This window comes from Phytophthora infestans, genomic scaffold, assembly GCF_000142945.1.
Source record: "Phytophthora infestans T30-4 supercont1.29 genomic scaffold, whole genome shotgun sequence".
NCBI lineage: Eukaryota > Oomycota > Peronosporomycetes > Peronosporales > Peronosporaceae > Phytophthora > Phytophthora infestans.
In genome coordinates this window covers 1002889-1017780 of record NW_003303730.1, presented here as the reverse complement: position 1 = coordinate 1017780, position 14892 = coordinate 1002889, and the positions used below count along the sequence as shown (strand labels likewise).

Genomic DNA, 14892 nt, shown 5'->3' with positions numbered 1-14892 from the left:
CCATGAGTCGGCCGATGAAGACGCAGAGTAGATGAAAGTCACTCAAGAAGGATAACCTCTTATTAGTGATAATATGTCTTATCATTAAATATAACAGGTATAAAACTCTTAGATACAAAACCCATATCCGCTGGTTTTAGAGGCCAATTTCACGAAATTAAAAACATTCCTTTGAAAAATTGTAGATGCATGATCTGATCATGCATTGCTTTCAAAGGACTTTTATTACAGTATTTATCAGTATTATACATAGTACTAGTAGTACCTTGTACAGCAGTTCAGTACTGTAGTACTTTTTTATATGCATGTTCACTCCTGTCGTTGACGAACCATGTTTACATTCAGCAAGAGGCTTATGCAGTGCTTCGAAGCACATAGAGATGCCGCCCCATCAGCATTGCTGACGAACCAAATCTAAGCTACATGTACATGCTCCGATTCACATACAGACTATTTTGTCCGCCGAGCTTCGCTTATTCACTTCACAATTCGAGCTGTCTTCCGCATACAGATTAAGATGAGGACCCTACTTGTGATTGGTGCCGTGGTTGCATGTATTACGATGCCACTCTCTGCCTCAGTGGCAATCACCACATATAAGGAACGGTCGTACGGTGAGATTGTGGATTATCTTCTCGAGCTCAAGACCAAGTACCCCGACTACTCTGAAGTATTCAGCGTGCAGGACAAGTACGACCTGCCCAAACACAAGGAAGTGAACTGCACTCGAAACATCGTGACAGTGCCTTGTGAGCAATACGTGATTAAACTTACGGACGAAGCAACGCTGCCAGACGCTGAGCGACCCGAATTGATCTTCAGTGGATCTGTGCAGGGTAACGAGCGAGTGGGTCCGCAGGTGCTTGTGGCTCTCGCGGAACTGTTGCTTTCGCACGCGAGTAGGACGGACGGTAACCCGTGGCTTCAGCATCTTGTGAAGACCCGCACTATCGTAATCGTGCCAACCGCGAACGCTTACGGCTACAGTCACAATGTCCGAAGGGAACTTGATGTTGACCCGAATCGCGATTTCCCATACAACTTGGGTGATAGTAAGGAATGCATGGTGACGACGGCTGCCCGTGCACTGAACGAGCTGTGGCGCGACCACTTGTTCCAACTTGGCATCACTTTCCACGCTGGTAGGGAATGTATCACGTACGAGTGGGGAGCCAAGAACCACGTCAAGGCGTCTGGCAAGAGCGACAAGAGCCCTGATAACCAAAGTCAGCAGCAACTCTCTCGTATCATGTCTCGATTCGGAGGTAAATTTGAAGAAAGCAATGACTATTACCCCGACGGTACTATGAATGACGTCGTGTATGCTGTTGACGGTGGCATGGAAGACTGAGGATATGCAGCCTCGTGGGAGAACGAATACACGACTCCGAAACCCATTAGAGAGTGTAACCCGTCTAGTTTCGGGGGATATCCAGCTGAGAAGACGAGGTACAACAATGCTACCCATCGTGCATTCAACGTCTTGATCGAGGCAAGCGACAGCAAACAGCCAAACACCACAAGCTGGGGAGAGCTCAACGCTCTCGGACGAAGCACTAAGTGACTATTTGCCAGCGACAGAAATGGTGGGGCACGTCCCTCGCAACGTTCGCTTGTCACTACTGTACATTGATCTCGTACAGCCGTATGTACTCTGGAAAACGGTGCCAGCGAACGTCATCGTGAAGAAAGCTGCAACGTTCGAATGGGAGGTTGCGGGGGCCAGAGCTCGGAAAAAATTAAAAAAAATATTGTATTGGATTTAGAAAAAAAATAATCCGTTATTCCGTATCGATAAAAACAATAATAAGGACTGCAATTATTGTCAGGAATTGGTAGGGTCAGAGCGGTGCAGTGGTTTGGGATGACCCTACCAATCCACTGCACAGGGTTCAAGTCCCACACCTGTAAGAGAAGCTACCGGGACTTTTGTCCGGGCTTAGGGTACTCTAGCAAACAAAAAATGCGCCTGCGACGGCAGGCAGTCCACTTGTGTGTAGCGAAAATATGTTTTGGTGCAACTAAAGTAAATTTGGCTTTCCTTCGGTAATCTATGACACAAAGATCTCACAGTGAAGTCCGAAAAATCTGGCCGATTTCGTTGATCGCGAATCTACATCACAACGCTGCACTTACTAAAGTGCGGTCGTGCGCCGCGTCGTAGTCCACGAACGGGCCCTCCGCAGCTACGTGCGGAGCCTTGTTGATGATGCCTAGTTTTACGTGGTACCAGTTTACCGTGCTCTTTAGTTCGGGCATCTGGTACAGCTCACGCAGATACTGCTCAACGTTGTGATATTCCGTCAGACGTTTGTCCGTCTTCGGCTGCCACGAGTCCAGTCGGATGAGCGTGTGAAACAGACGCACGTCTGCCTCCGTCACGCTGTTGCCTACCAAGAATCTCGTTTTGGCCAGCAGCTCATCCAGTTTGGTCAGCGCCTCATTGATCTTGACCGCAATCTCAGCGACAGCCTCGGGCGTCTGGGCGGCCAACTTCTTGTAGAAATACGTGCTGACTTCAGCACCAATTCCGTCATTGACTGCGTCAATCTCTGCTCGCAGCTCCTCCGGATACAGATGCACGTTTGACGGCACCAGTTCACGGAAGCCCGAGTCCAAAGTGCGTAGGATGCCGGTGGACTCCTCCGACACGATCGTGCCTGTCTTCTTGTCCCACAGCACAGGCACCGATAATGTACGCGGCGTCGGGTCAACCTTTTCAAACAGATCACGCACAAACGCTACATGGATCACTGTGTCTGGCACGCAGTCATCCGTCGGGTACGTCTCGCCATTGGCGCCGACCATCGTGGCGGACTTGGCGGGGTCCACGAAGGTCCAGCCCTTGTGCTCATCACTGGCGTCGTTAGGTTTGGTCTTCTGGAAAATGGAGTGCGCTACAGAGATGCTGATAACATCCTGCAGGCCCAGCAGATTGCGGGCCGAGAGAGCACGGCAGGCAAACGGACATGAGTAGGTGACGTAGAGGTGGTAACGACCCTTCTCGGCAGGAAATTGGGCATCGACATTGGGCTCGATCTTGAAATCGTACGGGGTGGGCTTGGAGGTGGCCATGATCGAGAGTGGGGCGAGCGGAGAGAGCTTGAGTTGACTTGAGCTTGTGGAGGTGAAGCGAGAAATGTGAAAGACAAGTGATCAGTGTCGAGACGTTACGTATTTCAGGTTACGTTTCTGAAAATGTAAACATCTGGATTGGTCAACAATCTACTAAACACGGACACTATTTTGGATAATATAAATCTAACCAATAACAAAACAGGAAAGCAAGAGCTCATCACTTCAAAAATGATGGCCAGCTTCAACTTGCATATTGATGATGCTGCAGCTTATCGTAAACGGCGTCGGACATGAATGACAAGATCAAAAACATGCTGTGGACATAACTGAGAATAATTAATGTAGCTATTATATAACTGCGGGTCTATGCTATCGTTATAGTCGAGAACCAATGCGGCAGCAAGGGCGACGACGTCATCGCTCTCTGCTCCTGTAAAGTCGTGTGGGGGTCTGATGAACAGATCAATCTTGTACGAATTGGAAAACGCAAATGTGTGATAGTCGCGTAGACTATAAAATCGATTTGCAATGTTATTAATAGACAGTCAACCGTGGCAGATAGTATGCTTTGATTGTGCTCATGCAGCTAATATGACTTCGTTGGGGCGCACCATGAGCCCATGACTAGGAGAGCACTCAAAGTACCTCACGCCTTTGATAGAGCCGTCATTTTTCCCCACTGGTGAGCTCAGAGCGACGCCTACAAATTCACCCTTTGCATAGTGCACCTGACCCGTGAACTTGACAACCTGGCAATACAACCTCATTAGTCTACACTGCCCTAGTTTAAACTTACACTGTGTCGTGAGCGTACTATAGATTCTTACCCCTGCATGCTTCCCGTGTATGTAAACTCTGCTCCCGATCGTAGGTGCTGGTACGGGAGCTTTCTCAGGCTCGACATGTTGAGATCTAGCTTCATTCTGCTTCATCAGGGCGCATTTTTCCTCCGTCTCCTCATTGTTTTGGGCTTTCAACTCAAAGTCCAGGCCTGAGCCCCGAAAATGCTCGTCATGGACATCAACTCGCCCTCTAGATCAGACCTAGCACGACAGCAACAAGAATGTCAATTAGCGAGTGGTAGAGCAACAGCCAATACGTCAACATACAGCTCTGAGTCTGCGTCATCGAACATCATGCCTTGTGCGAACATATCCATGAACTCTTGGTCGATATACGACGGGAAGTCTGGAGGCGCATGCGGCATTTGACGCTTGCCTTTGCGTCGGACATTGACGCGTACTCCTCCTTTGCCTTTCTTCCGTTTACCATGGCCACCGCTGCGTCCTGTCGCCTGTGGCTGAAGTCCGAAGAGCATGTCAAACATGAAGAGCATCTCCTCCATCGACGGTGTCCCAAATGCGTCATCATAATCAAAATCCTCCTCGTCCAATTCGCTGAAGTCTCCGAGAAATTCGTGAAAGGAATCTTTACAGCCTCGATTCAAGTAGTCGTCTACCCGCTTATAGGCAGCCGAGAGCTGCTGGAACTTCGCCGTGGCTGCTGGATCCGGATTCTTGTCCGGGTGGAACTGCAGTGCCAGCTTTCGATACGCTTTCTTTACTTCGTCCTGGGTAGCATCTCGCTCCAAGCCCAACGTCTTGTACGCTTGCTGGATGGAGATCGTCATGATCCGACGCTTCAAACAGAGAAATCTTCGGCAAATGATCATGAGGAGTCACGAAAGCCTCGAAACCGACACAAAACTAGTTCATGCATATCACATTTCTGAAAAAAAATCACTAAAAACGAAGGGCAAATGTGCCGTTCTTGCTGGCGCGTCTAGTCACAGCCCATTCAACGATGCACTTGTCTGGCTGGCACCGAGTCGGTAGCAGGGGCGGAGCCCAGACAAAAATTAGAGGGGGAGTTGAGCAAAAAATTAAAATTTAACCCAAAATTCAGTCAAAGTTAGTTTTTTTTTAAATCCGCCAAAAATGGGACTGGAATAATTTGACCCCTGATCGGCAGGGCTCGGACAATTAAATACAAAATTGAACTCGTTTCGCTGAAAAAAGTAATACGCTACTGTATTAGGGGAAAATGACAAAACCTGGGATGACTCAGAAAATAAAGACAAAACCAATTATCGTGACAAAGCCTGGGGTGGTTTCGAAAGATAGTGCCAGACTTCCAGGTAAATATACAAATGACAAATTCTGGTGTATTTTTTTTAGGTATGAGATTTTGAGTCGTATGATAAGACTTTAAAAGTTCCAATCAGATACTCAATGCCAGTGAGTTCTACCGCCGACTGGGATAGAAGTCATTATACGTCCGCGCTGGGCGTCGTCATTGCCAATTCGGCGTGAAACTACGTCCGGTATGGACGTTCCAAGTACTGGACCGACGACACTCGGTGTGAAGACAGGATCAACTATTTCTCTTGCGAAGGGCATGCAGTTCGCCCAGCGCAAAGAAGCAACGCTCCATATCAAGAACTTTGCACAAGCTCAGGGCAAACGCGCAATTACGTGTCAAGCCAAGTCCGGAGGTAACAACAGGCTATACGTGTGCGCAAGCAAAACCAATTGCTCTTTCCACACGCAGCTGATAAAGTCGCAGCGACAAAACTACTTCGAATACCACATCAGCTCGCTTAACGTTGCTCACGAGGGTTGCAGTGGCATTGTCAAGGTGACTGCTGCGTAAGTTGCTGCCATGGCTACCACTGTCGCTGTTGTCCACTCCAAAAGTGCACTTGATGAGCCCTCCCTACAAGACAAAGTCAAGGAACTTGAAGGAGCTCACGTGGCATGATGTATCGCGTCCGAGAAGTCTTGATGGAAGATACATCGCTCGATTATGCTGAAGGATGCAAGCGTGTTCAATCCCTATTAGTGCTGTTCAAGCGTGGAAACCCGACCTCCTACATTGACATTGAGTACACAGCTGATAACCGATTTCGTCGTGCGTTCCTATCTCATCCCGATGTCCACTTGCTTGGTGAGACTAGCCAAGCAGTGATTGGGTTGGATGGTGCTTTTCTGAAGCATAAAGGAGCTGATAATACCATACTAATTTTCGTCGGTCGCAATGGAAACCTTGAGAACATTATCCTGGCTGTCGCTATTTGTCCTTCTGAGGACGAAGTGAGCTGCGCTTGGTTCATGCGTTGCTGTGCCGCAGCTGGGGTTAATACCTCAAACCTTCCGTTTTTTATCAGACCGTGGGAGCGGGATTATCGCAGCCGCGACTTCACTTGGAATTCATCTCCAGAGCTGTACTTGGCACATCATTGGCAACATGAACGCCAAGTTTCGCGGTCAGGTGACGCAATACGTCGAAAACTGGGTTCGGAGTGTCCAAGGTGCAGTATCGAAGCCAGATTTCGAGTCCAAAATTGCAGCTTTTGCGGTCGGTTTACCGGACATCGCTAAATACGTAAGCGAAATTGAACCAGATCGCTGGGCTCTCCACCAGCATGTTCTGTCCAAAACGTTATACGGATGGAGAACGACAAACTTCGTGGAGTCGAAGAACGCCAAGGCTCTTCACGATTGAGGTCGGAATCCAACTTTTTTTTCAGTACTTTACGGAGAAGTGGATGCTGACAAAGTTCAAACGGTTTGATCAAGCACGTAAATGGCTGGATGCCGGCAAGAAAGTGACGCCAAAAACGAAAGAGTCCATGAGTGAGCAGGCCGAAAACGCTCGCTATCACGACATATCACTAAGCAATGAGGACGTTGGGTTTGTTCGTGACATGCGTGGCTTTCCACCAGTCCGTCGGCGTGTCAAATTACTGGAGCGAACGTGCACGTGCTCCTTCTTTTACCAGTACGGTATACCATGCTCGCATATCTACTCCATGCTCGCTTTCATTGACCAGCCCGAGCGCATCTTCGACTTCTTCGATCGGTGCTACCTTGTTGAAACGTACATGCGTGCGAACGACGCAGCGACGAGCAACATCGAGTTAGTTCTTGACGACCACATTTAAGCTGACGAAGAAGTGCAACCGTCTATTGCGTCACGAAAGCGTGGGAGACCCCGAAAGAAACGAATCGCTAGTCAAGGCGAAGCTGGGCGCTCAAGAAAGCAAACAAATGCTCTCAGTGTGGAGAGCTAGGACACAATAGTCGCACTTGCCAACACCAGTGAAGCTCAAAGGTGCCACGATACACCGTAGCAGACTAGAGCATTCTTGCTATCGTGCTTGGCTACAGTGGTGTATATTCATGCCCAAACCTAGCTAGATGTAAGCATTTGTTGAACTAGAACTAGGATATATTTTTTTCAGCCATACATTTGTGTTCCTGCTTTGGTTTTTCAATTATATTATGTTTTATCAACCCTATGCGTAATGTTTTTTCCTGCCATATTTTGCAGATTCTTCCATATTTCTGCAGATTTTTGCTCTGAAAATGCAGTGGTTCAAATTTTTAATTTTAAAACAATATAAATATTGTTTTAGTTATAATATTTTGAATAAATATAAAATATGAGAGGGAGAGAACTTGGGACTGTGCAAATTTCTCAAAAATCATGTTCACTCCAGCAAGATGGCACGCGCGAAGAAGGCGAAGACGAAAGTATGCCGGGTTTGCAAGAAAAGGCTATCGTCACCAACCGCGCTGAAGAGACACCGGATAAAAACGTTTTATTTCAGTACGACAGAAGTACGGCGGAGATGTGAGGCACGGCGCCTTAAGAAGAACGAGCGCGAACGAGCGCGCTATTACAAGACATTAATCGGGACATCCCTCAGCCAAGAATTGATCAAGCGCCTCCACAGACGCAATGCCGACACTCCTCCCGGCCCATGGTCATGAACTTGTATTACTACGTCAACGAGGACCCATCCAACACGGACACTTTGTTTATGGACGTTTTGATTTGTAGTGACAAATCCTGGTGTGCTTTCGGTTACCGTAAAGTCTGGCACTATATTACGAAACCACCCCAGGCTTTGTCACGATAAGTGGTTTTTGTCTTTATTTTCTTAATCACCCCAGGTTTCGTCATTTTCCCACTGTAATAGTGTCGGAGCCAATAAAAATTATTGCAATTAATTTAGAGTATTGCTAGGGTCAGAACAGTGAAGTGGTTCCGAAATCTGCTTTATTTAGTATTAGAGGTTTATCAGGCTCTGGACGGTCCACAATTGGGCAGATGCAGATTGTGAACATTTTATCTGGGTTGCTTAATCCCCATAGAGTGGTACTTAAGTAGATGTCTTTGCTTGCTCTCGTATGAATCAGTCATTTGTGGTGGACTACCAGCTTGCTGCTGCCACTTAATACCTATAGAAAGGTCAGTATAATTATTACGGGGATCTTTGTACATTTTACAGCCTTTTCCTTTCCAATAATCCGGTATTCCGTCATTAAAATACTACATTTATTAAATTATTTTATATTATTTTACGAGCCCTGCTAATGTTTTTTCCTGCCATATTTTGCAGATTCTTCCATATTCCTGCTAATGTTTTTTCCTGCCATATTTTGCAGATTCTTCCATATTTCTGCAGATTTTTGCTCTGAAAATGCAGTGGTTCAAATTTTTAATTTTAAAACAATATAAATATTGTTTTAGTTATAATATTTTGAATAAATATAAAATATGAGAGGGAGAGAACTTGGGACTGTGCAAATTTCTCAAAAATCGTGTTCACTCCAGCAAGATGGCACGCGCGAAGAAGGCGAAGACGAAAGTATGCCGGGTTTGCAAGAAAAGGCTATCGTCACCAACCGCGCTGAAGAGACACCGGATGAAAACGTTTTATTTCAGTACGACAGAAGTACGGCGGAGATGTGAGGCACGGCGCCTTAAGAAGAACGAGCGTGAACGAGCCCGCTATTACAAGACATTAATCGGGACATCCCTCAGCCAAGAATTGATCAAGCGCCTCCACAGACGCAATGCCGACACTCCTCCCGGCCCATGGTCATGAACTTGTATTACTACGTCAACGAGGACCCATCCAACACGGACACTTTGTTTATGGACGTTTTGATCTGTAATGACAAATCCTGGTGTGCTTTCGGTTACCGTAAAGTCTGGCACTATATTACGAAACCACCCCAGGCTTTGTCACGATAAGTGGTTTTGTCTTTATTTTCTTAATCACCCCAGGTTTCGTCAGTTTCCCCCGGCAAATTCCGTGCCTGACAGTGACAGCGCGAGGCCGTTAACAAAGTCGTGCAGATAAAACTCCGCGAAGCCATTGATGAGAGCATTAAACTGACGCTGTACGAGTAGCAAGCTTGAATACCGTATGGCGTCAGTATCGCTATCCTAGCATAAATGAATATGATGGCAAGGGAAAAAACGCACCTCCATGTCAGGTTAAAAGCTTTTAGGTAGAACTTACTATGACAGAAAAAAATCTTGATGCTACATACCTCAGCTCGATGCCTCCAAGTTAGCTGAGTAGCTCGATACGGAAATAGTCCGAGCGACTTTCCTACCCACCTCACGTGTCATGTCGATATCGAAACATAAGATACTTGCGACATCACAAAAGCGCTCGATGCTCTCACGAATCCCGCCACATTCACTAGACTCAGCTGTAGACGGCACGAGATGAGATAGTTTCCGCCTCTTCACGGGTCTTGGGAAGCATGGCAGACTGATCTCTGCATGTTCATCACCGGCTGACCTATCAAGCAGTGTCCTGAACACTGCGAACGCTTCGCTTGGATCAGAGATGTCTTCTTCTTGCACCTATCTCTTCAGTTCGATGATCACCTTCACGTCAGGCAACAACTTCAGAAGAAACGGGTGCTCCAAAACGACATCACTCAGAATGAACAGATCCGTGGATCCAACAAGATCAATATCGTGACGGGGGCGGACTTTTTTATGATATGTTGGCTATTTTCTATGTCATGTCATTTCGGCTTCTGTTTATGACATTTTGGCTTTTTTATAAGTCAGAGGATTAATTGTATGTTGAGGGCTTAATTGTATGCAGCTAGGTGCAAGTGTTTTTTTCCATGCAAGGTTTTTCTGTATTTTTTTGGGTGATTATATAGTTTTTCTGTTTGATGTTTCTAGACTATATATGCGTTATACATGCAGCTGCTGCTGACCTGCAACGTAGAACGCTTCTAGTTGGGTACTATGTTGTGTCCCATCTGGTACGAGTAGCTAATCGCTCTTGCCAGTTCTTCAACTCCCAAGACGCTAGCTTCCTCGTATTCCTCAAAATCGATGTTCCAGTATCGTTTACCGCCTCTCATGAAATGTAGCTTAACTTTCGCAACGTGGTTGAGCTCTGTTTCTTCTCCTTCGTCGTTTTTTTATATTCTCGGCCATCAGAATGCTCCAGTTGATGACACTAGCATGCTTATCCACCAACCGCTTGATCAGCGAGTCCACAGCATACTGCGACCTTCGAGGCCTGTCACGATCTAGGCATTTATTCTTTTTTCGAGGACGTCCAGGTGGCTTTCGAGCCGGTAGGTTTCGTAGCATAACCGGTAGGTCCAGGGTGTCTACGAGATGTAGACATGCCAAAACGTGAGCGCATAGCCAGCCGGCTTGGTAGAACTGCTTACAGTCGCACTTGAACTTACGGCGAATCATTTTTGATCTCGTCGGTGCTCCAGGAAGGATTGTCCCAATCATGCTCGAACGAAATTCGCTCTAAAATTTCCACGACGTGAATCGACAAATAGTGTAGCTGGATGTTCTCCACCTTCTCGTTTTGCTTTAGATTACCTCTGAGCGAGGCTTTGTAGGTTTTGGTTCGATTGCCGTTAAGCTTAAGGCCATGGAGGCTGTCATCGCGTACGATGTAGTGCTCGGCGTTGAAGAGATATTCTTGGATGCTGTTAACCGCCCGTCTGGACTTTTGTTTGTGAGTAGGGTAGTGGTTGGCTTCTTCGCATAGAGTCACAGCCATCTGCAAATCTTGTGCGCTCACTGGACCAGACGCATAATGCCTGATAGGCTCCGAGCCGATGTCCATAGCACATTCGACCAAGATTTTAGGCAAAGTTCCAGCCTGAATGTACCCCATCGCTGCTCGAAGATGACTTACTACCGTGGCCTTGATAGTTCAATTATGGGATTCAATCGGATTTTAGTTTGGCAGCACTCCAGCAGTGTCACTTGCAGTATAGAACCACAATCCCAGGGGTCTGTCAGATATTCAACTCTAAGCCACTGTGCGTACTCGGCTTTACCCAGCGTCTCTCAATTCTTGACCACTAGCTCAAATAAAACCTCGAACTGGCTAAGCGAGCTCGATTCGCTGAGGTAATCTAGTTGCAGCTGAATGATTTCTTGGTAGCGCTCACTTGAAGACAATTTATTTTGCCTCTGACATTGCGATACCAATGTGGCCAGCAGTTCAGATGTTTAATGCCAGGCCAGACTTGCTAACGGCTCTTGCGATAGCGGCAGAGTGATCCATTGATCCGTAGTTAAGCTCCAAAGCTCCACCAAAAACCAAATCACATTTGGCCCTGAAGACAGTGTAAAAAGCCATGCATACGTGGAGGCTGTTTCTGTCCGAGTGAATATTAACGCTTATTGGGTAAAAGTTCTGTTGATACTTGCTCAGTACCGTGTAGCGCACCGAACGAAACTAGTGTCCATCCGCCAAAATGGATCGTTTAAGTATCTTCCGTCACACCAAGCTCTTCCGGGGATCTGTCGATCAAACGTTGGTCTAGTACTTGCTGAGGAGCAGTCCTGAACAATCGTCTGGACGTGAAGAGAATCCCGACAGAAACCTCTCCATTCTCTAGAGGATCTGTAAAGCAATACAGTACAAGTAGCTCGTGCTGAAAGTTAGATGACTGCTGACAAACCACAATGCATCCGTGCCCAAATCATACTCGAGATGCTGGTGAAATTGCTCAAGCGTTGTGCACATTCTCGGAGCGGCCCACTCCATCACGTCGGCGTATTTTTTATTGAAAAAGCTTCACGTCTTTTTAGTCTCTGTGATCGATTCTTCAGCTGCTTGACACTAGGGAACATCGCACGCCGATCTGGCGAATTCCTATATCGAACTTGAGGTGTTGTCAAACATTTCTTATGACCTTGATCGGTGTCGATGTTCCTTCCGTCTTCCAATCGAATTCGGACTCAGATTCCGGAGAAAAAAAGGAGTGGGGGATGCCGATCGGTGCCCATCTGAGTGTCGTGACGTCTGGACAGCGAGCATGCGCTCTACGGCTTCTTGCTCGGCCTTAAGCCGGCCAATAGCGAGTGCTGCACAGTCTAACGAGACCCCAAGACGCTCGAACGGGCAGCGTTTTTTATTTGATAGGCTAATTAAGATGCCAAAATGGTTTAGCTATCAACTATACCCTAAGTTTAACGTTTTGTTATGGTGTCTAATTAACCAGCTCTCATGTTGTGCTGTTGTCTATCCGCTCCATCTAAAACTTTATCCTTCGCCTATGTCGGTGACACGTCCGCCAGTTAAGTTGTATCGGATTTTGCTGTCTAAACAATTCTTAGAAAACAATGGCTTACAGCAGTATCACGCACGAGCTCGTTTTATCCAATCTAAGACTTTCTATCTTTGTGAATCAAGTGACAACGTTTATTAGCAGCGTTGTTCTTACGGCCAGCTGTTACGGCCAGCTCTTCTGTTGTACATGTACTATGATTTGGCAGCTTAGTAGCTCAGATAATTAGATAATATATCTACAACAAAATAGTTGTAGCTATTAAAGTCATTGTACAGTACATTGCATAAACTATTAAGTACATACTGTAGTATACGTATATAATAGTATGGCCTCCAAAACACGCATTCATACGTGCACGCTAAGCACCTTGCAGCATAGGAAGCGTCTTTAGGGGCTATTTCATTTGAGAATAAGAAGCTCTCTCTGTTTAGCACTCAAATATTAAAGCAACATTCATTTTTAAAAAAGTAAATACTTCGTAATATAAAAACGATGCCGCCTTCGGATATCGCTTACAGTAGTAATTGTCATCAGCACATATAAGTTCTTTTGCTCAATCTAAACCTATCTATCTTAGTGGCTCAAGCGACAACGTTTATTAGCACAGCGTTGCTCTTACGGCCAGCTTCTGTTGTACATGTACTTCTGTTTGCCAGCTCAGTCGGTTACCTCACATTCAGAATATTCTTAATATTTCTACAACGAAAACAGTTGTAGTTATTCTTTTAGTCATTGCTTCTTGCAGAAACTATTAAGAATATAGTATTACGTATATTAATAGTATGGCCTCGAGACACGCATTCCTACGTGTACGCTAAGCACCTTGTACTTCTTTAGGGGCTATTTCATTTGAGAATAAGAAGCACTCAATATTAATAGCAACATCCCTTATTAAAATAGTTCAAATTAAAACTTCCTAGTATTTAAACGATGCCGCCATCGGATAATGGATAGTCTTGTGCAAATCTCCATATGTGCTCTGTGAACCACATGAATTTACTGATGTAAGCTACATAATTCAGTTTTAACCAATCGAAGCCGCCTTCGCTCCGCTTGGCAGCCAATGATAAAGCTCAAAAACCTAAGCGTTTCGTGTGACGGACGGACAGACACCGTGCTAGCATTGATAGTTTAGGACTAGCCGTTCGCCGCCGCTACGCGGCGGAGTGGCATGGTTTTGTTGGAGATGCGGTTTTGGCGAATTTACGTGCTTCTTGGTGTCGCGTACTTTGTTAGCGTCGTTCACCCCAGTACGTCGTGGCTTCGTGTACTTAACCACTTACCATTCCGTAGTCTCATGTGGGCCCGTATAATATCGCTGTTAGGTACGCTTCCGTTAACCCGTACTACAGGTTGGATGTCATGTTCTACAGTGGCCGGCGCTCTTCCGTGATCTCCCTGGCTTCGTGGCTCCCTGCTCACCCGAGGCCCACGCTGCATAGTGATTGTCCTGGATTTGTGGACTCATTCTCTCACAGTGCTTAGTGGTTGTGCGCTAGCTCCTTTGGTCTCATGCGCTCCCGTAGTACGACCCTCTTTCGTGGCTGCTAGATATTATGTGTCCTTAAGGGGTTACGTGGATTCCACATGCTTCGTGTCCATAATCATTCATGGTCACGTTCCATTTCTGGTACCCTCGCCAATGAGTGATCTTTCCAAGTTTTCTGTCACCTGTGTGCCGCGCACCCCTGTGGTGGCTCCATCTACCGCGTTATCGCGCTATCGTGCAATCGCAATGTGGTTATGCTGTATATGCTATCGTGATCGCACAATTTATATGTTTTGCCAAAGGTATCGCGTTCTACGATGGTTCCGTGCTCCGCGGTGTGCAATCGTGGTCTCCAGAAGCGTTTCCCAGCGATTTGTCGGCCGTCCGGGTAAACGTGTTTAATTGAGTATCGTCCTCAGTGGCTCGGCGATCTCAAGTTCTACAGTGCTATCGTGCTCAGTGAGTTCCCGTTGCTGTTTGTTCTCCCATGTATTAGTGGCTGTCCCATCGTCCATGCTATCATGCTATCTCTTGGTGTTGCGGATGGTCTGTCGTCCAAGCTTTTGCTATCTACAGTAGTATCGCGGTACCCAGTGAGCTCCGGCTCTACCCTGGTATCGTGTTTCAATACTCGACAACCTCCCGTTAATGGTCTTCCGCGGCTTCATGTTTGGTCAGTCGACTGCGCTCCGTGTTCTACCGTGGTGCGATGAGAGAATTGCTGTCCGTGCACTCTTAGCGCTACGACCTCTATTGTGGCTTTGAACGTGCGTGCTCTTTCGTAGCCCGTGCATTTCGGCATGCTGGGGTGTATACGTATTAAGTTCCCTTCTGTGGCCCGTACGCTCCCGTCATATTATTGTCCTTCTGCCTTTTTCATGGCTGCGTGCACTTCCATCTTTCACGCTACGTAAAACACTTCGTGGTTTGCATCGGCTAAGTCTTCTA

The 14892-nt window shown here is 46.6% G+C and overlaps 4 protein-coding genes across 4 annotated transcripts; 1 reads left to right on the top strand and 3 right to left on the bottom strand.

The window, feature by feature from the left end:
* Positions 1 to 517: 517 nt before the first annotated feature.
* On the top strand, positions 518 to 1743 carry PITG_13564 (uncharacterized protein; the record flags this gene model as incomplete). The annotated part of the gene is made up of 6 exons (XM_002899722.1): positions 518 to 544; positions 602 to 622; positions 692 to 1327; positions 1373 to 1480; positions 1533 to 1637; positions 1693 to 1743. 6 exons carry the CDS (start codon positions 518 to 520, stop codon positions 1741 to 1743), a joined length of 948 nt encoding a protein of 315 aa, XP_002899768.1.
* A 375-nt stretch (positions 1744 to 2118) lies between these two features.
* PITG_13563 (glutathione S-transferase, putative) lies at positions 2119 to 3075 on the bottom strand (the record flags this gene model as incomplete). The annotated part of the gene is made up of 1 exon (XM_002899721.1): positions 2119 to 3075. One exon carries the CDS (start codon positions 3073 to 3075, stop codon positions 2119 to 2121), a length of 957 nt encoding a protein of 318 aa, XP_002899767.1.
* A 581-nt stretch (positions 3076 to 3656) lies between these two features.
* PITG_13562 (uncharacterized protein) lies at positions 3657 to 4708 on the bottom strand (the record flags this gene model as incomplete). Its single annotated transcript, XM_002899720.1, has 3 exons — positions 3657 to 3827; positions 3906 to 4110; positions 4188 to 4708. The coding sequence occupies 3 exons, from the start codon at positions 4706 to 4708 to the stop codon at positions 3657 to 3659; spliced, it is 897 nt and encodes a 298-aa protein (XP_002899766.1).
* A 5425-nt stretch (positions 4709 to 10133) lies between these two features.
* PITG_13561 (uncharacterized protein) lies at positions 10134 to 10500 on the bottom strand (the record flags this gene model as incomplete). Its single annotated transcript, XM_002899719.1, has 2 exons — positions 10134 to 10312; positions 10365 to 10500. 2 exons carry the CDS (start codon positions 10498 to 10500, stop codon positions 10134 to 10136), a joined length of 315 nt encoding a protein of 104 aa, XP_002899765.1.
* Between the last annotated feature and the right edge of the window lie 4392 nt (positions 10501 to 14892).